This window comes from Acanthaster planci, linkage group LG03 (assembly GCF_054643075.1).
Source record: "Acanthaster planci isolate LZ-2023a linkage group LG03, COTS_SCS, whole genome shotgun sequence".
Taxonomy (NCBI): domain Eukaryota; kingdom Metazoa; phylum Echinodermata; class Asteroidea; order Valvatida; family Acanthasteridae; genus Acanthaster; species Acanthaster planci.
This window is the reverse complement of record NC_141779.1, coordinates 25890892-25915597: the sequence shown is the minus strand read 5'-3', so window position 1 is coordinate 25915597 and position 24706 is coordinate 25890892. Positions and strand designations below refer to the sequence as shown.

Here is a 24706-nt window from a genome sequence, read left to right as displayed (position 1 = left end):
GGTCTTGGGTCTGATGGGGACCGGGGGGACAGAAAGTGGGATTTTTTTCCAAAAAATGACTGTCAAATCCGCAAAAAGGTCCTCCCAAAGGGCAGTAGTGAATAAGTTTCTAAACCATGTCTCCAAGGGGACAACTTGCCCCCCCTCCCGCTGGATACGCCACTGTTCGCATCCTTGCCCAAGATTGTCTCTTATGTTGATTCGACAACATAATAATAGGCGATTTCAAGGATGGGTTTGCGCCGGGGAGATGTAAATTAATTTTGGATTTTTTGCCCTGCCCGACGTCTATTTTAACACTGTATGCTCAGTGTATGCCCCCGAAGGCTTGTGAAAAAACCCACAACCGTACTCAGGCAGGGCAAACATCCAAAATTAATTTACAACTCCCCAGCGCAAATCCATCCTTGAAATAGTTGTTCGCAGTACCCGCTGCTACATCTAATTGGAACAAGCCAGCCGACCTCGGCGAGCTCGGTAGTCGAGTGGTTAAGACGTCTGTACTGGTCGTGGGTTCGAATCCCACCCTAGTACGCTTGTGTTTTTTTTTTCACAAGCCTTCGGAGGCAAACAATGAGCATACAGTGTTAAAATACACGTCGGGCAGGGCAAAAAAATCCAAAATTAATAATAATAATAAAGGCGCTTGTGACACTTGGACAGGTTCATACGTGTACAGGTTATGATTTATAAGATCTACGGTCTCTTTTTTTGGGGGGGGGTGATTTGAGGAGAGGAAAGGGTCCCGATACAGTTTGTGCTCGGTGTCAAAACACAGGTGACCAATCATGGGCGCCGCCAAGATTCTTTTCCGGTTTTTATTCTTGCAAAGTTCTCATCAGTTAACAAAGTGACAAACCATTGGGGTCGTTCTGAGTTTTCTTTCCTTTTTTTAAAAAGATAAATTGTTCTTTTCATACGCTTTCATTTTCTTATTAAATATCTGTTGCTTTTTTCTCTTCCCCTTTACTTTTCTGGGTTTTTTTTGGGGGGGGGGGTGAGCAAGTAACCCCTTTTGACCATATATGGGAATAATTTTTCCAGAACAAAGGGGATTCTAGTTCTTACATTTCAACTCTCATGGCAGGCCTGGTGTTCGAGCCAGGGGTCATTTGAGCATTAGGTCAAAAGAGTGTTGGGAAAACATTTGTTGATTTCCTACTAGCGCTGAATCCTTCATTCAGCGCAGGGTAAAGTCTGCAGAAAGAGGTTGCGATCACAAATAAACCATTCTAAGGATTTGCAGGTTCAGGCAATAAATTCCATGGCCACCTTGTCTGAAATGGAGCTGTCACTGTCTACTACGATCCCACAATGATTCTGAACAATTTATTCGCTAAATCGGACCTGCACAAAAGTTTTTGTTGCCAAATTTGACGCGTACATATTTCCTGTTTTTGTCAGCTGAAATATTGGGGAACTATACATATACAGCAGCGGGATGAAAATTACTCATTATTTGGCAATTTGAGTATAAATTTTAGTAAAAAATTTAATATTCGTATAAGAATGGCACTGTGACCAATGGAGAGTGCATTAAAATCCTGGCCTAGCTTAAATCAAGTGACCTTTCCCCACTTTGGCCTTGTGTATGTATGATAAGAAGTCAATAAAAGGGGATGAATATTGGTGTTCCTTGCACCACCAATTAACACTATCATCGTTAATGAAACCACAACAAAAACCAAGTGATTTGCTAACAACTACAAATGCATTTACTGTTTTGCTAAAAGCAACACGGACATCTCCTGAAATTTTTGGAATGTGACAATGCGGATTTTGCGAGTTTACGTAGCCCCAAAATCTACAAGGACTCGGACATTTCCTTATCGTAAGTCAGCTTGGTTTTTCTTTCAAAGTCCGTCGACCTCGATCAAGCATTATGCAAGTTCGATGGACAGAAGAGCTAACGCACTTTGACTAGTGCCGGCCTTATTAGTACAACACGCAGTGTCCGTTCTCGCAGAATAGTTCGAGGCACAATACAAGCGATCAGTGTTGGTGAGAGAATTTCTAAATTCTAACTTTAAATTTAAAGATGAAACCCATCCTTGTGACGATCATTCTAGTGGCGCTCTGCTTGATTTTTGGAAGTGAAGGTTCTTATTTCTCTTGGAAGCAATGTTCTTCAACGGGTAAGTGACCGCTTAGCGGGATGCTCACTATCGCAAGACAGCAAATTCTGCAGACTTCCAAAGAATAGCGGGACTATGCAGTATAAATCTCAGACTTTCATTCGAGCAGAACTGAATGATAGAAACAGGACAAACGTGCTAATTAAAGGCGTATACGTTAAGAATCCTCACAATTGTAACAAAAAAGCGAACTTCGGATGACTAAAAATTCAATAGTAAAATTGTACTATACAGTATACACAAATTAATCCAATATACTGTTGTTAGTTAGCAGGTCTAATAACCGAGGAGTAATCTCCCATGATTATCGTCAAAAACGTTTGTGTTGATCACTTGGCTACAATATGCAAAAATGACTATAACAAAAGTACCATGATTGTAGTTTAACCTTGAACCATGCTTGAACAAAGATAGCGTAAGGCCGATGTGTAGGCTCCAGTACAAAAACGCCATTCGTTTTGTTTTTTCTTGAATATGAATAAGGACTGCATGTTTATTTTGTCATCTATTTTCCTATCTCCACGCCCTTGCGCTTACGAAGCGAACAGCTAATGCAAACTTATCAATTCTTTACGACCATCCAGAAGATTGCAAATAGGTTTGGTTTATCATATGGTATATGCGAACTTTTTTAATCTCTCCAATGTCACCTTTAAGCTTTCAACGTCGCTTATTTAAGCGGATGAGGGCAGTGGCTTCCCGGGTTTAGTAAAGCAAAGTACTAGGTCCTTTCGTAACTTTGGTCTATTTAAAGATAGTTAGTTTAAAGCTTTAAATCACATGCGTGGAATTCTTGAGGAAATGTTCCTGAAACCATGAAGCCAGTATTTACATTCATCTGTTTTCACCATCATACATGTCATAAGCCCACTGACACCTCTCAAATTGCATGGTTCTCATTTTAGCTGACACAGCACTCCAAGTTGGAGATCTGAGCTTCGCCCCTGACCCTATTAAGCTGAATGATCATGTGACTGTGGACTTGGGTTCAGAGGTTACAAGAAATGTCACGTACCCCTTGACCTTGACCCTGACCATCAACAAGGTGATGTTTTGGGGTTGGAAGATGAGGATACCATGTTTGAGTTTGCTCTCTGGTGGTCTACCTATTGGAAGCTGGTAAGAACCTGCAGGAATCAGACAAAACTGCTGCACTTTCGACTAAACTTTTTTCAAGAATATTGTGCACATGTTAGGCATGAGTGTTTCCCATTCTATATATTGGAACAAGTGAAAAACATACTGAGATCATTCCACATATTTTAAATCGAAAAACCACAAAACCAAATCAAAATTCCAAAACTATTCTGAAACTGAAAAGTAAAGAATAACTGACAATTTATAAAATTTACCATTTATGAAATTCATTTACCCAATAGAACCAGTGGGCAAATTTCCTCCCACCAACATTTTCGTCAATATCACAGCAATACATTTTGTCACATGCCGAGCTTCAGGGAGTATTTAATAACATTCGGCGTCATTTTGGCAACATTAAAAAATGGAAATACCGTTCTCGCTCAACACCTATTTTCCTGAGACAGGTCAGTCAAAAATGCATACTTTTTTCACTGCCATGCTCAATGCACACGGGCCGACCATAGGGCCGACACGCATGAGGCTTGAACTTCAACCTTAGGCTAACATCAACACACTGAATCAGACGCACTTCAAACATTACATATGGTATGGGTGTCTTTACATGCATAGAAAGTTTTGAATTGATTTGGCATGTAACAACTGACTTTTCGGGGTTAGAATCTGCCACCCTCGGCTGTGGGGAGCCAAAGTAACTTAATTTTAAAGGATCCTTACTGCACGTTCCAGCCTGCTTTAACTGGCGTGGCAAGCAATTCTACAGTAAGGCCTAGCAATAATGCCCTGGCTTTCTTACTATATCATGTGACTGTAGAAATACAAAAATTAAAGTAGTTTATGTAAGTTATGTTTATGTAGTTTGAAACATGATTTCATTATCACATCGAAAAGTGACCATAGATTTTCCACACACATATCAAGCTCATCCAAAGGTCGGTTGGTTGCCAATTTCTTGGCCAAACACAGCATGGCACCCGCCCTGCTAAGCTTAACCATTAGACTTTCTTGTTGCATTTTTGGTTCATACAATCTCCTTCAATGTTTCACTTTTTGAAATGTTGTTATATATTAGTAACAGTTTTCTTTCTAACTTGCCCCTGTTGTCATTGTGGGCGCTGCAAGTTGCCATACTTCAAATCACCTATTCAGCACTTGCAATAACTCCGGAAGCTATTATACAACATCATCGCCAAGATTACAAACAAAGCACAGTGATTGTCATCAGATAGTTATTCTTCATTGCTTTGAAAGATTTCAAAGTTTCAAAATGTGAAGATTTTACAGCGTTCAACGTTCATTGTTTTCACTTGTCAGTGAATACGATGTATGCTCAGCCATGGAGCATCTTGAAACCACCTATGGTTGCCCCAGTGAGTTCAAGAGTAATGGACTACCATGCCGCTGTCCCTTTGCCTCAGCTGGCTCAAGCTACAATACCGCTAGCACAGAACCTGTTCGTTTGTTTCTTGATACAACCAGTCTTCCATCCATCATGACACCATTCCTTAATGTAAGTTCAAAGTTCCCACTGAGCGTGAAATACACAAGTCGATGAAGTTATGTAGGTCAACTTAACTTCAATCAATATCATTTTGGTTTCTATGAACTTTGCAATCAACTGCATCTTTTTTACCCAGTTCATTATTTCATTATATACTGCAACTACAATATTCGAAAATGCTCCCGAGCATAACCAATTTCATCGGGGGGGGGGGGTTGGTTGAGGAAGGAGCACTGTCGATAATAGTTAAAATCCCGTTTAGTCACTACCCAAGCAGATGGTGTACATAAAACAGCACATTTAACAAGCTCCAGGGTTACAAGCCACACCCAAGCCTGCCTTTTTTTCAAAACTCCTTTTTGTATTAGACAGATTTATTTTGTGACATCAGAAATACAAAGATATCAAACATTATTCCTTTCTTTTAATTGTCCACAGGGGAGGTACCACATAATAGCTGAGATTACTGATGGAAACAGCAATAAAGTAATGTGCGTTGAGTACAAGATACAGATAGGATGAACTGGGATGGGATGTAAGAAGACAGTCTACTGAAAGAACACCTGAAAAGATGCTTTGACTTCTTTTTCTGACTGTGCAGTATCTTTTACCAAACAATCAACAAGCAAAAAGTGACCATCTGTTAGGCTGATGTTCAAAACACATAAAGCCTCGTATTTCGTAAATATCTTTCTTAAATATCAACACACTCATGAGTCACTTCACAATATGGAAATGAAAATCAAACAAAAAATTCAAAACCCGAGAAAAACTCTTAAGTTGTGAAACTGAATATTACATTATTTCATATCTTATTTTACAGTCCATTTGTATGTCATATGGGCTCCAGCCTCTCAGTCAATCGATCATTTCACTCTAACCTTTGTTCCTTTTTTGACCTTGATAGACCGTTCTCTTATTGGGAGGCCAAAGTTTGAAAGAAATTTATTCTTGGTAACAGCTTTTGCCTTAATATGCATTATTTAGCATTCAGTAGATTGGGTTTTGTGGTTTGATGGCTGAGTGACATTTTTTTAACACAGTCAATTATTTGCCACAATACGGGTGATTCACTATAGTGCGCCTCCAAGAGTTTTTAATGTGTTGGCCAATCACAACGCGCAAAATCTAACAACCCAATGTACATTTTGAAAGGGTCAACAGATTTCACACATCATTGGCCAACAAGTCAAACTCTTGGAGGCGCACAATTGTGAACTGCCCGAATTAGCAAACTATTGGCAGGACTGTAATGTAGAAAAGAGGGGTTTATATACATGTAGTTTATTAAAGATCATTTTTACTAAATCGTTTGAAATGCATTCAGGGTACAAACTTTACAATTGAAACATTTAGTGAACTGAAATTAAATTATTCTCAATCAAAATTGCTTTTGGAAGTTTTTGTTATTTACCAAATAACATTTTAGTCAGTCAATCAATCAAAGAGTTGACCAGTCAGTGCATATACCATTAAAATAGTCCCTAAATTCCTCAAAAACTGCACTCCAAATGTACAGATACAGCAGTTTATTTTCACATTCATTCAAAATAATTGTAAAGCACTTAGAAAATCTTCTAAAAGTTAAAGTTAGTTTACCTTTCTTTAAAAAAAAAAAACCCCAAACATTGCTAAAAACAACCTAAATATTTCCAATTTAAGAATCATTCCACACCAAAATAACTTCACAAGACACCTTGATTCATGCTATGCAGAATTATAGTATCAACGATAGGAGTTGATGGGCAGAGTATCAGTAATTACTGTTTACTAATTAATACAAAAATAGCTGCTTCTTTTCGTTAGGAGAACAACACAAAAAGCTCTTCCGTTTAAAACTCTATTTAGAGAATTGAAGAGGACTCAATTTTTTTGCTGAAAGAAGTTGCAAAATTTCCTATTTAGAAATCAATTTGTCAAAGTGTTTAGCAAAAAGAGTTCACCAGCATAAACTCCTGTAGTTGATATACAAAATTACTAAGATAACTTTATTGAAATGTTCTTCACCAAATTTCCAAAAATACACAAATGAACTCTTCCAGGACAAAACACATGACAAATTTAAATCATATAAACCAACTGTTAACTTTGCACCTAGTATAGTGCACATCAAATAAGAAGCTAGAATGCTTCCCCTTCAGACCCCTATCACAGTCAGTCATTATTCTGAACCATTTTACACCAGAGGACTTATACACTTACAACAGGGCTTGACAGTAATATGGAGATCTAAACACAGGTTGTCAATATATGCATGTATTAGTAGCTGACATGTGCATGTTTTCCTACTCTAACTGACCCAGCTGGTTTTATACACACACATATTATCTAGCAAGTCTGTGAAGGCTAATTATGTGTGGTACCCTGATGCAGCTCTTGCATGCAGCTAATTACAGCAAATACTGCTCCAAGGTACATGTAGGTAGGGTTATGGTAAGAAATATCATGAAAAGTTTGGGCTCATATACCGGTACATTGTTTCTTTTTTCAAAATCAAGTGTTTGGGCACAAAATAATCTTGCTGTCTTCAGTAGGTTTACCAGTCAATATTCTTGGTAAAAGGTGTTTCATCTTGCCAATATAGCTGGGCATTGTACACTGTCAGATGCCATGGTTACAGATTCATGAATCAGGCATTCTTCCTACTCCAGAAACAACAGCAAGGACACAATTTGAAATGGATTGAGATAAATTTGGACTGACCTATCAACCATCTGGATACAGGTTCCATTCAGGGAATTTTTGGGGGTGGGCTCCTCAAGTATGTTGCACCTGAAAGGGAATAAGGAAAATTTGAAATGGATCAAGTATACTTGAAGCCTAGTTTTGCCCAGAATAGGGGCTGACACACAATGTATTCAATTCATGAGAGTTGTTTATCCACTATTTTTACATCGTACATATATCTGAACATATGTGCCTATCACTCAGATTTGTCTCAACCTTTTAGCATGAAGGTTTAATTTGCCTTCAAAAGCCAAAACTCCTTCACAGCTAACCAACATACACACTTCAAAGTAAAAAATGTAATATGGAAGCAAGTACGCATGATATCTCCTCAGTCACATCAGTCGTGAGGATCAAGTACGCATGATACCTCCTCGGTCACATCAGTCGTGAGAAGCAAGTACGCATGATACCTCCTCGGTCACATCAGTCGTGAGGAGCAAGTACGCATGATACCTCCTCGGTCACATCAGTCGTGAGGAGCAAGTACGCATGATACCTCCTTGGTTACATCAGTAGTGAGGAGCAAGTACGCATGATACCTCCTTGGTTACATCAGTAGTGAGGAGCAAGTACGCATGATACCTCCTCGGTTACATCAGTCTTGAGGTGCAAGTACGCATGATACCTCCTCAGTCACATCAGTCGTGAGGAGCAAGTACGCATGATACCTCCTTGGTTACATCAGTCGTGAGGAGCAAGTACGCATGATACCTCCTCGGTTACATCAGTCGTGAGGAGCAAGTACGCATGATACCTCCTCGGTTACATCAGTCTTGAGGTGCAAGTACGCATGATACCTCCTCGGTTACATCAGTCGTGAGGTCAGTAGACTGTTAGAAGGTATCCACTTACCTTTCAACTTTACAAACTGGTAGGCAAGTCTGGATTGTGGTTTTAGCCTGTCCACCAAATGCTTCATAAAGACGCATCACTAGAACTTTCTCATCATCCTCAGCCTGAAGGTAGAGTTACAAACCATTTTAATTATCGCATTTTGATGAATTATTTTTCTTGACTGCATCAAGACTTTGTAAAGGAGTCCAAAATAAACAAAAGCAGAACGACTTTTAGTTTTCTTTTTGGAAAGTAAATTCAATACAGCTCAAACTGTAAAAATGTAAAACACAGGTCTTTAGTGAATCATATTGAATAAACTGTTTAGTTTTGTCATGGTCAGTTCATTAAAAGGCATCCACTTTCTATTTTTTATTCAAAGGTACTCAAATACTGAAAACCAAAGGAAAAAAATATCACCTTCTTGATGTTTTCAATGATGACAGCTGAGTTATCTACTGTGAAATATGAACCAAAGTGAAGTGGCGTGGTACCAGGAAAAACAACCAATGGATTATTAAGATTATAAGCTTCTTGGATCACACGACTCTCTTGTAAACTGCCTGCAATGACAAGAACAAATTGACGCAAGGTAGAAATCTATAATAGGCTCATAAATCCATAAATTCCTGCAAAATTACAAGCTGACATGTTAGTTAACCACAAAAGAGACCAACAGAGGATGTATCTATTTGAATTATTAGTATGAAGTCTTTTGAGCAATGACATCAAGGACTCCTCACAAGTGCCCTAGGCACTGTAAGTCGTAAGCCTGAAGAAACCTGTAGAGAGGAGACAATGAGAAGCAGTTGCAGTTTTAGAGGTGGGAGGCATACCTCACAGGAATATCAGCTAAGCACAAATTATTCTATATTCAGGTTTGTAACTAAGAAATTGCACAAATGTTGACATTTCAAACAAACCAAATATTTTCCTGGTTGACATGTAATGGCAGAAAGTATTCAAAAGGAAACAAAATCAGATGCTCTAACAAATTAGCATGGTTTGTGCATTCCACAAGGCAAAAGCTGATGTGGGCATAGGGCAATCTTTAACACAGTACACTTGATTATGCAAATCCCTATTACAATCTGTATCCAACCTGCACAGCACATGCACTAGGATCAGAAGTTCTGGTATACATTGTATATGTAGTAGAATAAAGAGCACAGTGGGTAAGAACGGTTATATGAGATAGTGTCACACTGCTGTTGCTATGGGATGACCAATCAGCATCCAAGATTCAATATTTGTTTTTTTTTCTTCTCACCTTTATGAGGCATGATGGCATATGTGAATTCATGCTGTCCCATGTCAGCTGATGGATCAGGACTCTTGGATGATCGTAGTCTGAAATGAAATAAAGAAGTGTAAAATTACAGAATAGGAACACAGTAATATCCAGCATTTTTCCAAGAGATAGCAACAGCTCACTGATCTACAATAATCAAAATAATAGTACAATGCTTTCCAAAATGGAATTTGAAAGCAAGTGTTTAGCAAACCTTGTAAAGCCATCTTTCTTCAAGTACAACAAATTATACTTACAAGCATAATCTCATGATGTTACCATGGCAACTGTGGCCATATTTGCAATCATTGAGGAGAGCAACGCCAAACCCATGCTCTGACAGATCAGCCCATTTATGGCCTACCACCTTGAAAGAGATAATAAAAATGTAGAGTTACCATGCTTATCCTCCAGTAAAAAAGACCTGCCTTTGAGTCAGATTCAAACTTAGGAGAACAATATACAGCTCCTATGATATTCACAGTTTAAAATTAATGGGGTACATGTTGATTTGCTTTTGAACTGCAGGCAGCACATACAAGAGTAAAATTACCCCAGTGGTAGTGAAATCCGACATGACAAACATTGATTTACATGTACGTAGGTTGATATCTCTGTGCTTGACATTGCTATGCGACTTCCAATAGAATGTCCAAATTAGGGTGGATCCCTGCAATACGATTAGGATCCGTTTCAACTGGAGAACAGTCACTGTACTTAGGCTATGTTCCACACACAGTTCAAAGAATGCACTAATCAATATGAAATTGATAAACAGACCTCATATTTTGCAGAGTCCCAGGATGTATTGAAGTGTGTAGGTCGTTGAAAATGGCCGAACTGGATGTCGTATGTTGCACTGGTAGAGCGCACGTTGAGAGGAAACTCAACTTTCAAGAACTTGTGGTTCTCGTGCCATTCCACCTCCATGTCAAGGAATTGATAAAATTGAAGCCATAACATTTCACAATCATTATACAATTAACATGAGACAAAAATTAAACATTGACCCAATGAACAAATGTAGGTGATCTCCCTTACATTCACCGTTCTACTTCTAGATCTGCTTCTTTTCAAGCTTGCAAACATTAAATTTATTAGACACATCCTCACAAATGTAACTTTCCAACACAAGATAGACAAACATATATTCAGTATTGGCTTCATCTGATCACACATTTACCACTTCCAGTTCACACACATAAATGTACATGTATGTAACCCCGTCCAAAACGAGATCTTGGGTTACAATTTCAAATTTTATTTCTTTATGACTGTGTTTTCCTTTTGCATACTTAAATTGTTCTTTCCTGAACTTTTGACTTTTGTACTGATAAGCAGTGTTCCAGTGGTGAACCTTTGATCTATTGCCTATTCCTTTTGCCAAGTAGCCTGCTCGTCCTTCAGTTTATCTTTAATGTTCCTGCTCTCCTGGAAGATCACAGGATGCTCTTTGTATCCACTGCCTTTAATCTATGACTAGTACACCAGTGTGTACACTCCCAGTAAACTTTTCAGGAGATCGGCAGGATATTGGGACACTTAATTTCTAGTTGTTGTTCATACCTTACCCAAGCTGTGAAAGCCATAAACTTCTGCTGAGTGCTCATCTGCCTAGGTAATAAATGACCAATCAGTATTGGAGTCATGTGTGACATTTTTAAAGTTGTCCAATGAGAGCCTGAGCTGGTCATGTGGCAAGAGCATGTCCTGGGTGGCAGTTTGCCCCAAAGTTTTGGCAAACCTGGCATTCCAAACCTTGCCATCATGCTGACTACATGCCTGCCTAATTTTGCCTGCATTCTGCACTATTTTCCTTTGGACTGGAGGACCTCCAAATCCAAGTCTTCCCTTTATGTTCACAAGTGTTAGCTCTCTATCTTAGTTACTGCACTGCATGTTCTGAAAGAGGGTCTGGAGGGGAGTCTCTGCAGTCCACCTGAAGAGCTGTCCCCAGACATTCCAGCCACTGAGCTATTGTGACTTGCAGACACAGCACAATCATACCAAGGCATCTGTGGCATTAATCACCAGCATCAATCTTGCAAGATCCGCGAGTACATGTATTCCTTTGTGTTACATTTCTTCTGCTGAACTTTTGCTCTCCACTGGAATGACTTGTCGCAACTCATCTCTACATCTAGAACTTTGGCGCCATTTTTTCCTTGAGCTCAAAGTGTATTCTAACTTAACAGGATCCTGCTTTTTCTGTACGTAAACCACCCATGTTAATTTATGGCCATCTGAATTGGTGTTCTCTGGATTTACTTCATATTTCTCATATTGATTGGCTTTCTTCCAATAAAGCAAAATTTCTGTTGAGCACAAATCCTGAATTGTGTGAGATCAAGAGTTTTCAAAAGGGAATTAAATTAATACGAGATTTGGCTCCTACCATTTTGAAATGTGAACCACGGGTTACACATATTATACACATAAGCCTGGCAACGAGGTCACTAGTAAACATTTATACACCCGAGTGATCAGGAGAAGGTCGTATTTCCCTTGGCCTTCAGCCTCAGGAAACAGAACCCACTTCTGGTCACTCACAGGCCTGAGGAAACCAAGAATGATGGGACCAAATTATGCCAGTTCATATCTACTTTATAATGCAGCTGTTTCAAAATATAAAATAAGAAAACAACTTTTTGAAGGTTTTACAACTTAATTGCTTTAAGTCATAAGCAATTCAACAATTCAACAAGTAATTAAAATAATTAGTAACAAGTGAAGAACAAGTAATTAATAGAACCTTTTAGTTTCCGTGGAGTCAGTTTCTGAGTTGCTGTTAACTGTTGTTTTCATGTGAGAGCACTATTAATTTCTACCTCCATGCTGTAACCAGTTGAAAATTAATTTATGCATGCACAAAATTAATGTCTTGGCCCACATCCAATTCACGTTGATGCAAATTTTATGCACTAGCATACATTAGTAAACCCAGCATGACCATACATCAGCCAACCAACTAGCAAGTGTGTTCACCATCTATGGTAGAGATAACAAGGAACACTTTTCCTGAATTATGGTGAGCCTCATGCCCCTCAACCAGCATTTCAACACTTGGCTAAAAAAGTACTATACCTCACTGTGACTGGCACATGATTTTCACTGCAGAATATCTCATCTGTGGGTAACTGTTTAGCGGTTTCCTTTATGTAACCAAAGAAATGTCAAGAAAAGCTTTGCAATTTCTGCAGATATTTAGCTATAAATGGTTGTTAGACATTATGATGGAATTTCTGCCCAAGGTGGGTAGTATGCATTGCTTTGCATCTGGGAAGCTAGATTATTGCAAGTTCTCACAGCATTTTGAAACACTTTAACTTAACCTACATATACCTTTGTTGTAAATTTAAGGTATGGGCAACCACTGTCCAATGAGATCACTTGTTCTATCCAGCTTTGGTCACTGATGAAGAGCTTGGTCTGTATCGAGCATCGCAGTTGGTTGTTATCTCTGATCTGTGCAGGAGTGACCTGTTTAGTAACAGGCTGTCTGCAATGGAAAAAGATACAAGATTAGGAGACATAACGAAGAATTAAGAGACTGGAAAATAGGATGGTTAATATAAAAAAAATTCTCATTTGCATTATTTCAATATAAGCTGAAACTATCTGATGTAGACTCAGATTTCCAAGGTTTGCTCCTATATGAACCTTGAAAACATTGAGGTACCAGACCATGTAGTTTCCTGAAATAAGCCTTTATTCATAAATACCTCAGACAGTCTCCCTATTCAACAACGAGCAACTTGACCATGTATTAACATCTGATAATGCCTGCTGAGAAGTGATAATGCCCACTGCGTAAATCATGCACTGGTACATGGGTAAGAGACAGCTTAATCATGTCTGATTGGTCAAGAGTCTATGTGCCATTCTGAGCCAGTCCTGAACCAGTCTTAAACGTACGTTTTGGACCAGCCAAGCACAAATTTAAAACACAACATTTTTGTCATGTTACCTGGTTTCCAAATGGTAATCCATAACATCCCATGCATCCCAGAAGAGTGGAATGTCGTCAAATATGACAAACTGGTTGCCATAGAAACAGCCCTCTTCACTTGTTCTGAAGGCATCTCTTTGAGAAAGGAAAAGGTTTGTGGAACACTCAATTAGTTTCAGAAGGACTATGTACGTAAAAATCTCAACTACCCAGGGAGATGGGTGAGCTATGAAAAAATCCAAAGGATATTTATCGGTATGCATACACACTGACTGCTACATTTGACTTTTTAAAAAGGCCCAAATCCTACATAATTCTCAGGATTTCCATCACTAAATACTGTATTTATCAATATTTTTTCCAAATACAAAAGGACATCCAGCTATTAATTTTACAGCAGTTTTACAAAGAAGTACATTAATTTGAGGACTGAGTGATATTATGTGGACAAGCCTATAATTAGATTTGATCAGTTATTTATTATTTATTTATTTAAACTTATTCATGGTAACCCATTCAACTGCAGCTGCTTTTCAAGGGGCCATGTTATTAAAAAGAACTCATGGTTCAGTTAAAAAATAAGGTGAAAGTAAAACGGTAACTAAAATATACACTACAACATCAAAGTAAAAATAGTAATCAATCACCTAAGGTAAAAGAACAACTTCATTACAAACAAGCAAAACACAATAGAATTAAAACCACCAGAAACATGATAAAATTAAAAATCAAACACCAAAAATTGTATTTAAACAATTTACGGAGACAAACCAATGATGTAAAAATAAAGCCCTTAAATGCAATTAAAACAAAACAAGAAACTGATACAAAAGAAGAAAATTAACAGAAACAAACGTACTGCCACTGATATAACAGTGAAACTGCACAGGGCCGAAGAAAATTTGAATGAGCCACTCACTGAGATAACAGTTGAAACCATACAGTGCAAAAAGAAAAATACATGTAGAGATTAATAAATAATCCAAATAAATAATAAATAAATACAATGGATATACTAATGATATTATACATATGAATGCATAGGACAATTTCCACTTGTTAAAATTCTGCATCTTGACATTTGGTTGTCAAGATTCTAGCATTATTACAAATCTACCTATTCAATCATTCCCTCTCTATTTACTCAATGAGGACTCACCTATCAGCTTCTCGGTGCTGTAACTTCTTTACTCGTCCAAGCCGATCTACAACAGCCACAAGATGTTCATTCTCTAGCTGAAAGGCGCCCTCAACTTGTTTTACTTGTACTGGTTTAACACTTGTTGCCATCTCACATGGTGACATGAGGCTCAAAGGTAGTACATTAACCAAAACTGAGAGAAATGACAATTTATTATAATAGATGGTGAAAATGGTAGGAAAACAAACGGCAATAGATAGTTAATCATCCCTGGCAAATTCTACAAACAAATATTTGTTAGGCTAAAGTTGCGCAGTAAGTGGTTTTTTTGGTTTTTTCTTTAAAAATTTGTACCGTGGGGAATCCTAGTCTGGTTCTGTGCCAACAGTCATTGTGACTCCAGATTCACAAGGTGGGAATCAGACCATCATTACAAGTTTTGACTTTTTCTCATTAAAAAAATTCCTCTGGAGCCACGAATAAAAAACTAAGTGTTGGAGTCAAATTAAAAAGAACAAAAGAAGAAATTTCTTAACTTTTGGGTTAAAAAAAGAATGACAGCTAGGGATCAAACTAGACCACCGACCCAACTTGGAATCTAGAGGTAATTTGATAGTATTTATAAAATTATACACATCAAAGAGGGCACTGTTTACTTGTAGCCAGCTAAATACCATATAAAAATATTTGCTTTACAAATGTAGAAAAACAAAATGAAGTGGTGTATAGTTTGAAGATGAACTGAAATTGTGAACTAACGTGATTTAGGCACTGTGTGTCCCTGCATTAGAGTTGTACATTGCAGGGGTGCGTGGCATGTGTTTATGTAATATCATACAAGACTAGCTGATGTAATGTCAGATGGTGAATATCACATGCATTTTTGTCACCCTGTCAAGTGATTGTTCTTGGCCAATGAAAAATCAGTATTCAAGATAGAAGTATGACAATAGTGTTGATAGTAATGGTACCAAGATTGCACAATCCTGCCTGTGTTACATCAATGAAAGAAATTTCTTGTTCTATAAAAATGATCAAGAAGTTCACATATTTCATATGCAGTTTTTCCTGATATATTACTAGGAAATGAATACATAATCCATCAAGCCCTCCCTGTGATGTTCTGACCAATCAAAGATGTGACTTATGTCTACTGTGCAGCGACATCCGACGTGCATGTACACACACATAACACACATGGCTGGAACATTCTGTGTTGCACTGGCAAGGTACATACGCTACTGCCCAGTGTTGTAGTCAAGTGCTTTTCAAGTAAAAAGTTCTCTGCCAAATATTTAACTAGTTACGAGGGAACAAAGCTGAAGTACATGGGCACTAATGGTACATGCCAAAAGGTAAGATTACAAGGAACAGACACTATCGCCCAGTGTGGTAGTCAAGTACTTTTTAGTACCAAGCTCTCTGTGACCTATTTAACCAGATGTAGTTAGGAGGGAACAAAGGCTTGAGGCGACTTGATCTTGGCTTGTCTTGACCAGATCATGGCCCCTTGGGCGTGGGCCATACGGGAGAGTGCCAGCAGATGATACGCCCCTCGTGGAAAATTAAGCTCTGATGCAACGTTGACACACCAACGTTTATAAGAGAATGTGTCACAACTCTTAACCAAAAGGAATGTTATGCACACAAAGACTGGAAAATATGCTATTCATCTAAGGCAGATGTAACACCCATGTACAGTACTTCAGCTTTATTCCCTCTTGCCTGCTTCAATATTGGCAGAGAAACTCGGTATTCGAAAAGTACATGTATTTGACTACAAGGCATTGCCCACATGTACTATGGGAAGAGATTATTTATCAGTCTATTGTCCAAACTAAAGTCTTTGATAATGTAGGCACATTTACCCAGAGTTCTTCCTTCACAGTCATGGGTCACTGCTGCACGTTTTGCAATCTTAGCTCCTGATGGTCCGTCATCTTCTCCGTGAGAGGGAAGAGTGATGACCTCACATCGTTGCCAAGAGACAGGATTGAATACACAGTACCCTTTCTTTTGCAAAACAGTGAAACACCAAAGAACAGAAATTTTGAAAATATTTCAATAATTGCAAGAATTGGTAAATGTGTACACATGTATGGTTTGCTTTCAAGTTAACAAGCTGAAACTCAGATCATTGAAAGTATACACACATAGTGCTCCAAGATAGAAAAATGTTTCACACTAATCATTGACAATTTCAACTTTAAAAAAATGACTTCAGACATGTGTACCTCTTTTAAAAATTCCCACGGTTCATAGCATCTAAACTGTCTACCAAAAAATCAGCCTGTTGATCAAATAAAATAATGTCATAGACAAAAAGGGATGCATCCCCTTCAGTCATTGTGTGTCCATACTTGGGAAGGGAAAAAATCATGACTGAAGGGCTGTATTAGAGATGGCAACAATAGACAAACTCTTCAAGTATAAACATAGACCACATCCATAACCTACTACTTGACAAGTGTGATACATCAAATCTTCATGATGAAGTGGGTACAGCACCAACCTGCTGTGAAGGTACACACAATGCCTGAAGACCTTGAATGAAGAGATCAGAGGCTGTGTTCTCAATGTCTTTGTATATCATCAGAGCATCATCAACAACCTGCAGTCAATCAGTAAATGAAACAAGCGCTCTCAATCTTTGCCTTCCTTTAATACATACACAGTGGCTACTTGTGTCTATGGAAGAGGCTCAATGTCTTCAATCAGAAGGGCAGTAATAGGAAAACCTTTTAAGGTACTAACTACACAAGGAGATATTGAGGTTGTGCACAGCAGCCATCTTTCCAGTCAGTGCTTTTGTTTTGGAGGTATGCACAAAAATTCTATTCCTGTATATCCTTTGGAACAAAAACACTGATGGGGAAGATGGCTGTCATGCCTAACTTCTATTGAGGCTCCACTGAAATGAAGAAAACACGGAACTGCATACATCATACATGCCCATACAAGTACATACACTCTACTTTATACACTAAATTCTTTAGATCAGTGATAAATTCAATTCATTTATTACCTGCTCTATACATGTCCCTGGTAATACATCATGAAACTGGTTGAGAAGTAATCCCTTCCACATGCGGTCAAGTTGATCTGATGGATAGTGCCCTCTTGGTCCAGAAGTGGCAAGTCCAACTGAATAAACCAGCTCCACATTTCGCAGTAAGAACTCCATCTTGCGATTGCACTTCTTTATCTATTAATAGTTCATAAAAGTGCATGAAAGTTCATATCGAACCCAAGAATACTGGACAAATCAGAAAAAAATGGCACTGGAAAAAGTCAAAACAAAGATAAGCCAAGAAATAATTAATGAAATCTTGCTGTGCCAAATAGGCAGCTTACACATATACATTAGTTCCAAACATTTTTTCAAACGGTTGAAGCTTTTCAAATAAATCCTTATATAACTCCTTGTACTCCATTTATTACAGTTATGGACAAGTATCACTTAAAAAAGAATTGGCGATATTCTCCTTTATCTTGGTAACTATTAAACAGTCCAAAATCCTATGATTTCAAAATGATTTTACAAACATCCTAGGGTGCTAGGGTTAAACACATTAAATTTTGTTCATTTATTAAAGAAACAAAGGAAATAAATTAGCATGGGGTAAACGTCGAGCTGCAAATCTTCCAACCTACCTTGGCCTGAGAGGTGAATGTTCCCTGATGTAGTTCAAGGTACAACTCCCCAACCCATGAACACAAATTATCTGTTCCTTCCTTCACCACAGACTCAAAGAAATGCTGAGGTGTTGACATTTTGACCCTGGCAAGCCAAAAAGACAAACATTATTTTACAGTGTCAGAGGACCATTACAGTTAAGGTCATGGCTAAACCAACATTATTGACAGCTTCTAAAGTGGAAAGAATTGTCTGACTGCACCAGCTAAAAGTCACATGACCAACAGTGGGTATTAAATATAAAAAAGATGTCATCCACCAAAAGCAAAGTATTTAATGAGTATCATATACCGAAAATAAAACAGACGGTAGGTACCGTAATCAGACAACTGAAATACTGAGTACTATACCGTAACTTGGCTGTATTATTTGTAAACAACATTCAAAACACACGTTGCTATAGGTCACATGATTTAGCGGGCACAATCGGTCTATTGTACTCCTACACTACCTTGGTAGCCCATCAACTTCTTTCATTCTCTCAAGTCTTGCTAGCATCACTTCACTACAAGAGATAAAACAGTAAAATCCTGCATTTACAATTTTGCTTAAAAATAACATTTTTCAAGTTCTAAATAATTTTTGTACAAGTTAATTTTAAATTCTAAGCTGAATAGTAAAGAAGCTGCACTGAAAGGTCACAAAATTCCAAAGGCAGAGTGATTTAAACTGCAGTAAGTGAATTTGAAAAAACATTATGTAACCTTGGACCGCCTCCTCCATCACCGTAACCAAAGAGCAACATGGAATGATTGACACGCCCCTTGTCCTTGTTACCAGTCACCGTATTGAGAATCTGAAGGATAAAACAAAAATGCAGTAAACACGACAGAATTATTTGTATTTCGAGGTAAAGAACTTTCCTTTCAAAGAACTATCCGCCTCAAGCAGAACAAAACAGGGTGTGTTTTTTTGGTACTCAATGCATAGGTGCGCTTATAATGGAGATGAATGGCATGTTTGACGTGGAGTACGCTGAGTACTCATAACAAATTTATTCCTTAATGTATGATCTTTGCGTACACACAGAACCCGTGTAAGAACCGCTTCGAAAACTTACAACCATTTGTCTTTCTTTTGCCGCTTGGGGGAACACTTCAACTCTGGGCGGATTGTAATAAACAGTGAACTTACTCTAAATAGAGACATTAACCTCAAAACATCTCATTCAGAGAACAGAATTAGAAGTCATTACTGCAGTGGCACCATGCTTGTAGACAGGTGGAACATGCGGTAGATACTTGTTTGATTATTTGAATGCCAAACTGCAAGTGCCTCTAGTTGAAGAAAACACCCGTATGTAGTCATCAAGACTACTGCAGTGACGGCATCTCCTGTGAAAAGTCTACAGGTGGAACAGACAATAAACTTACCTCTTCAACTTTAGCAGATGTCCCATAGTTATCAGCAGGAGGGAAATGAGTCAAGCAACGTGATCCATCAATACCTTCCCACCAAAATGTAGAATGCTGGCAAAATAAACAACAACTTCACATACATGTATGCATGTTTCATCTCGTAATGCGCACTCAAAACATTGTGAATAACATTACAAGCCAAACACTGAAGTTATTTTTAAACTCACAGTATTCACTTGTCACTGGAAAAAAAACAGAATTGTTCAAAATTTTGGAAGTTTCAAGTTTACCGGGAATTTGTTGATGAGATTCCAACTGAGTTTCTGAGTAACAAAATACTCGATTCCTGCTTCACGTATGATCTGAGGCAGCTGAGCTGAGTACCCAAATGTATCTGGAAGCCAAAACTGCAACAATGGAACAGTATGACTGAGATTAAGAAAACAATGTTTTGTGTCCAAATAATTAGCAAAAGAGCATCAGTTCAGCATGATGAACACTGCTGATGAAATGGGGCCGCTCCCATACAAAGTACACAAGGAGTGTTAAGGTCATGTTGTATGTATTCTATGTATTGGTTGGGAGAGTGTAACTGCCTCGCACTCACCAATACAGCACTGAGTATACACAACATTAACTAATAAAACATTTGTGATTTTCTGTTTGTTTTCAGTTAAGCCTTGAATAGCATTTTCTAACTCAAGGCTATCTCATTAAACCCACATGTACATGTATGTGAGACTTACTGGGAATGCTCAGACACAAATGGATAAATTCTTCTGTTTACTTCTATTTCAATGACTAGACAGTGCAATAACAAAGTAACAGAAAAGATATTTTATTAGGAATTATCCCTGATTGAAATACTCTCCCTGAGAAGGGCAAAATTGCTCTACGCCCTACACTCGAAATTTCTGATACAAACATAAGAACCCATAATTTGCCAGACTGAATGGTAGATGTAAACCTTTTAACTAAAAAAAAAAATCTGAAAAAGATTTAAGGGCATTTTTTCCGAAAAGTTTCACTTTTTTTAATTACAACATAATAAATTTGTGACCTCCCAAACAGCCTTACTTTAATAGTGTTTCAAAAGGTACCGGTATCTCAATGTATTGATAATAACCCTTTCATTTATTTCAGTAAAAAAAAGATGTGGATCTACTGGTCGTCAGCAGTAAAGGTGTATCATAGCAACCACTTGCAGGCCATTTCATCAGTTTTTTGTTTCAGTTGAATACAGAGTAATGATCAGATAGCATCATGAAATAATTGTTGTTTATTTTTCCTGGCTGACCGGCAAAATATCAAAAGTAAGTTGAGGAATCCAGAACTAGTCCCTCCCCTGCCTATGCCTCAGTACAGGACTGGAAAGATGGGAGTCTCCTGAAGACAGACAGAGTACACTACTTGAAACGTCAAGTTATTCCCCAGTTCTTCTCAGAACCACACATACTCAAGAAAGAGATTGATACATGGTGCGACCACAGTCATTTTACTCATCTAGCTTCTTTCACCATGAAAACCTTCAAGTCTTATAAGAAGGGAGCTAGTAATCAAACTGCATTTAGCATATGATGCATACAGGTGGAGGGGGGTGTAGGATTTTACATGTCATGCATGTCGGGGAGGGGGTAACCATCCTGATATTTTTACATACTGTGAATAGCCCATTATTCATAATATCTACTCACCACATTACATTTCCTCTGAAAAGCCTTCATAAAGAACCTCTGGCCATATAAGAATTGACGAATAAAAGACTCGCCACTAGGAAGGTTCCCATCCATCTCTACCCACACCCCTCCAACTGGAATGAACTGTTCCTGGTGAACACCCAGCTGTATCTTCTCAAACAGAACAGGAAAGTGAGTTCTCATCCATTCATACTGTTGAGCCTGTACATAAAAATCAAGTTATCTTTGATAACTCTATGCAAAAGGAGTAAAGGACTTTAAAAAATACACGTAAATATCATCTGCTTTGAAACATTGGGTAGTGTGTCTATCCTTGTCCATGTGGACCCTATCTTACAGCAGATACACTTTTAGTCTGGATAAATGTTTATGAGCACTAATGTGATGGACCAGTAAATAGGTTGACTCTAACTGAAAACAGACAACCTTATAGTCTGGATATCTGTCGATCAGCAACAATGTGGTGGACCAATGCATAGCATGACTATACCTGAGAGCAGGCAAGCTTATAATCTGGAATCTCGGCGATACCGATATCTGTCTATCAGCACTAATGTGGTGGACTAATGCATTGCTCAACTCTACCTGAGAGCAGGCAATCTTATAGTCTGGATATCTGTCTATCAGCAACAATGTGGTGGACCAATGAACAGCTTGACTCTACCTGAGAGCAGGCAAACGTATAGTCTGGATATCTGTCTATCAGTACTGACGTGGTGCAAAATAGCTTGAACCTACCTGAGAGCAAGCAAACTTGTAGTTTGGGTGTCTGTTCATCAGTGACAGCGTGGTGGACCAGCTTCGTGCACACTTCCGCACTGTTTCTGCGTATGGCCATAGCCAGGCTTCAATCAAAATAACAGTTGATCAAGCTTGAATTCTTGTGATAAGCAATCACTAAAACAATACAACAAATCTGTTTAATTTCACTATTTGCCAGTAATTTCTTTGATAACTCTATGCAAAAGGAGTAAAGAACTTTAAAAAATACACGTAAATATCATCTGCTTTGAAACATTGGGTAGTGTGTCTATCCTTGTCCATGTGGACCCTATCTTACAGCAGATACACTTTTAGTCTGGATAAATGTTTATGAGCACTAATGTGATGGACCAGTAAATAGGTTGACTCTAACTGAAAACAGACAACCTTATAATCTGGATATCTGTCGATCAGCTACAATGTGGTGGACCAATGCATAGCTTGACCCTACCTACATGTAAGAGCAGGCAAACATATAGGCTGGATATCTGTCTATCAGCAAAAATGTGGTGGACCAATGCATAGCAAACGGCTGGAAATGTATATTTGCACATACCTGAATCAATGTGGGCATGCCCCATTGCATGCACAGTATGACAGGAAGAGCCTGATGCCTGACTTAAGAACTTCTGGGCAACCTGTCTTGCCTTTTGGTACGAGTCAGGGTTACCTATTGTACAAATGTTGACCATGGAATTGACAGTATACAAAGCTTGGAAGCTGCGTTGGTCAGTCTCTGGAATGTGCTGATGACAACAACAAAGAACTGGGTTTGAGAAATAAGCTAAACGAGTAGATGAGTTCATAAAATGAATCTAATGATTCAGTCATAATCATGTTTGTTTTGGAACATGCAATCCTCCACAGGGAAAAGTAACCAGGGGTGTATTTTGGGGAAAATGAAAAATCCATGAAACATTCGTCAGAGGGTTTTGCAAGTCGCATCGGCCACAGCTTCCCTACAATTCACGGCATATCTATTTGATTATAGGAGGAGATTCGGGTACTACATCTAAGCCATCACAAGAGCTGTTCTTTCTTTGAGGGATACAATTATAGCATTTACTGCAACAAAACCCTTGTCCTCTTCACTTCAATTGCAATTATACATGTAAGCTATAATTGGCGACAGTCAAAGACCTAGAAGTGTAATATGCACACACACGCAGTTATCAGTGATCGACAAAATTCTATCACAATTTATTAAAACTGAAAACTGTCTCATACAGATGAGTACTTGTGACACTTGCAGTACCCAGGTTTGTCGATTTTCACAAGAAAGTCACGATAATATATCAATTTCCCCTTGGTTAATTCTCCATCCATCTTGGTTTCCAGCCAGGAAAATTTCCAAGAATTCTTTAATCCTTAGTTTACATTCATATCCCCTTCCCAACCTACTACCTTGTATGACATTTTTGATTGACGTCAATGACATCAGACCACCACGAGAACAAAAAAGCAATGGCAGACGGACGCAAGTTGTACACAGTGCATGCAACGACAACTCGTGTACCGTGCATACACACACAGCGAACGTACAGTACATGTACATACAGCAATCATACCGCTGTCCTGGGTCCCTATGTTTTAACAGTGATACCCCCTCCGTTCAATGTACTATTACCTATGTATCTGGCGCATTTCCAGGGGGAGGAACAATGCAAAAGCGCATGCTATACGCCTAAACTTATGCAAGTCTTTCACTTAGTTTCGCACCAAATATTGTAGTCTTTGCTTTACATATTGAAAGCACTCACAATATGGAAATCCGGAAAGTCTCACAGAAATTCCGGATAGTCTCACAGAAATTACGGAAATCGGGAAAAATCCAGACAAATCACACCCCTGGTAACTCTTTAAATTAAATTAAAAACTACATGAAATCTCACCTTGACCATATCCACAAGAGTCTCAATGTCACAGATGAGGTCAAACACCAACCGGTCAAAGGTCACAAGTTCTACTTTGCTGAGGTTGAAGGTCATGTTGGGATTAGGTGGTCCAATCAAACCAGAGCCAGCACCAAACATTCCATTACATGCCATCTCAATAAACAGTCTCTGTTGTACACTAACATTGGCAAAAATAAAAATTGATACCTTGAGTTAGATTATTACAACATTATGTGAATTAGCATTATGTTGATTGACTCAAATATAGTAATTGTAGCATGTTTAAAAAAGGAAAAGAGTGACAGTAAGTACCCCCTTCACCACCAGTCCAGGTACATGTACGTGCACCCACCCAGTCTGGAGGGCTGACAGAGGGGAGTCTGTGGGATGGTCCTTATCCAATCCACGAACAGGTACGTGTACCTACCCAGTCTGGAGGGATGACAGAGGGAAGTCTGTGTGATGGTCTTTATCCAATCCATGAACAGGTACTCCATCTTGCCAGACCTAAATAGAAAGACACGAAGATGGGATATCGAGAGAGAACTTAGAACTGCATAGGTCAAGTTTCACATCAAAAACATTGCTTACTACAATGCTGATAAAATTTGGCACAAC

At 38.5% G+C, this 24706-nt stretch overlaps 2 protein-coding genes across 4 annotated transcripts in view; one reads left to right on the top strand and one right to left on the bottom strand.

Annotated features, from left to right (window-relative positions):
* Positions 1-1573: 1573 nt before the first annotated feature.
* On the top strand, positions 1574-6121 carry LOC110981043 (ganglioside GM2 activator-like). Its single transcript, XM_022238209.2, has 4 exons — positions 1574-2135; positions 3041-3254; positions 4548-4743; positions 5173-6121. Exons 1-4 carry the CDS (start codon positions 2039-2041, stop codon positions 5254-5256), a joined length of 591 nt encoding a protein of 196 aa, XP_022093901.1. The 5' UTR covers positions 1574-2038; the 3' UTR covers positions 5257-6121.
* man2c1 (mannosidase alpha class 2C member 1) overlaps positions 5139-24706 on the bottom strand; it is a 33132-nt gene continuing 13564 nt past the window's right edge. The window contains exons 4-25 of one of the 3 annotated variants that reach the window (XM_022238315.2): positions 24516-24595; positions 24086-24266; positions 22750-22939; positions 22170-22276; positions 21429-21632; positions 20025-20141; positions 19750-19845; positions 19081-19172; positions 18828-18881; positions 18334-18460; positions 17705-17884; positions 17192-17290; positions 16548-16692; positions 14698-14872; positions 13557-13673; positions 12932-13088; positions 10370-10513; positions 9847-9956; positions 9569-9648; positions 8719-8861; positions 8317-8420; positions 5139-7506 (exon numbers count right to left, since the gene is read on the bottom strand). In XM_022238315.2, coding sequence (XP_022094007.2) covers positions 7377-7506; positions 8317-8420; positions 8719-8861; positions 9569-9648; positions 9847-9956; positions 10370-10513; positions 12932-13088; positions 13557-13673; positions 14698-14872; positions 16548-16692; positions 17192-17290; positions 17705-17884; positions 18334-18460; positions 18828-18881; positions 19081-19172; positions 19750-19845; positions 20025-20141; positions 21429-21632; positions 22170-22276; positions 22750-22939; positions 24086-24266; positions 24516-24595 — 2832 coding nt within the window. In that variant the 3' untranslated portion in view covers positions 5139-7376. Of the gene's footprint in view, positions 7507-8316; positions 8421-8718; positions 8862-9568; positions 9649-9846; positions 9957-10369; positions 12742-12931; positions 13089-13556; positions 13674-14697; positions 14873-16547; positions 16693-17191; positions 17291-17704; positions 17885-18333; positions 18461-18827; positions 18882-19080; positions 19173-19749; positions 19846-20024; positions 20142-21428; positions 21633-22169; positions 22277-22749; positions 22940-24085; positions 24267-24440; positions 24596-24706 lie in introns of those variants that run through there. The other 2 variants (XM_087134566.1, XM_087134567.1) reach the window with 2 other exon arrangements.

Bases quoted from the DNA above. Each gene is read 5' to 3' on its own strand.
- LOC110981043 (XM_022238209.2), top strand. From the start codon at position 2,039: ATGAAACCCATCCTTGTGACGATCATTCTAGTGGCGCTCTGCTTGATT. The intron at 2,136-3,040 runs GTAAGTGACCGC...TTCTCATTTTAG, and splicing joins GAAGCAATGTTCTTCAACGG to CTGACACAGCACTCCAAGTT. The intron at 4,744-5,172 runs GTAAGTTCAAAG...AATTGTCCACAG, and splicing joins TCATGACACCATTCCTTAAT to GGGAGGTACCACATAATAGC.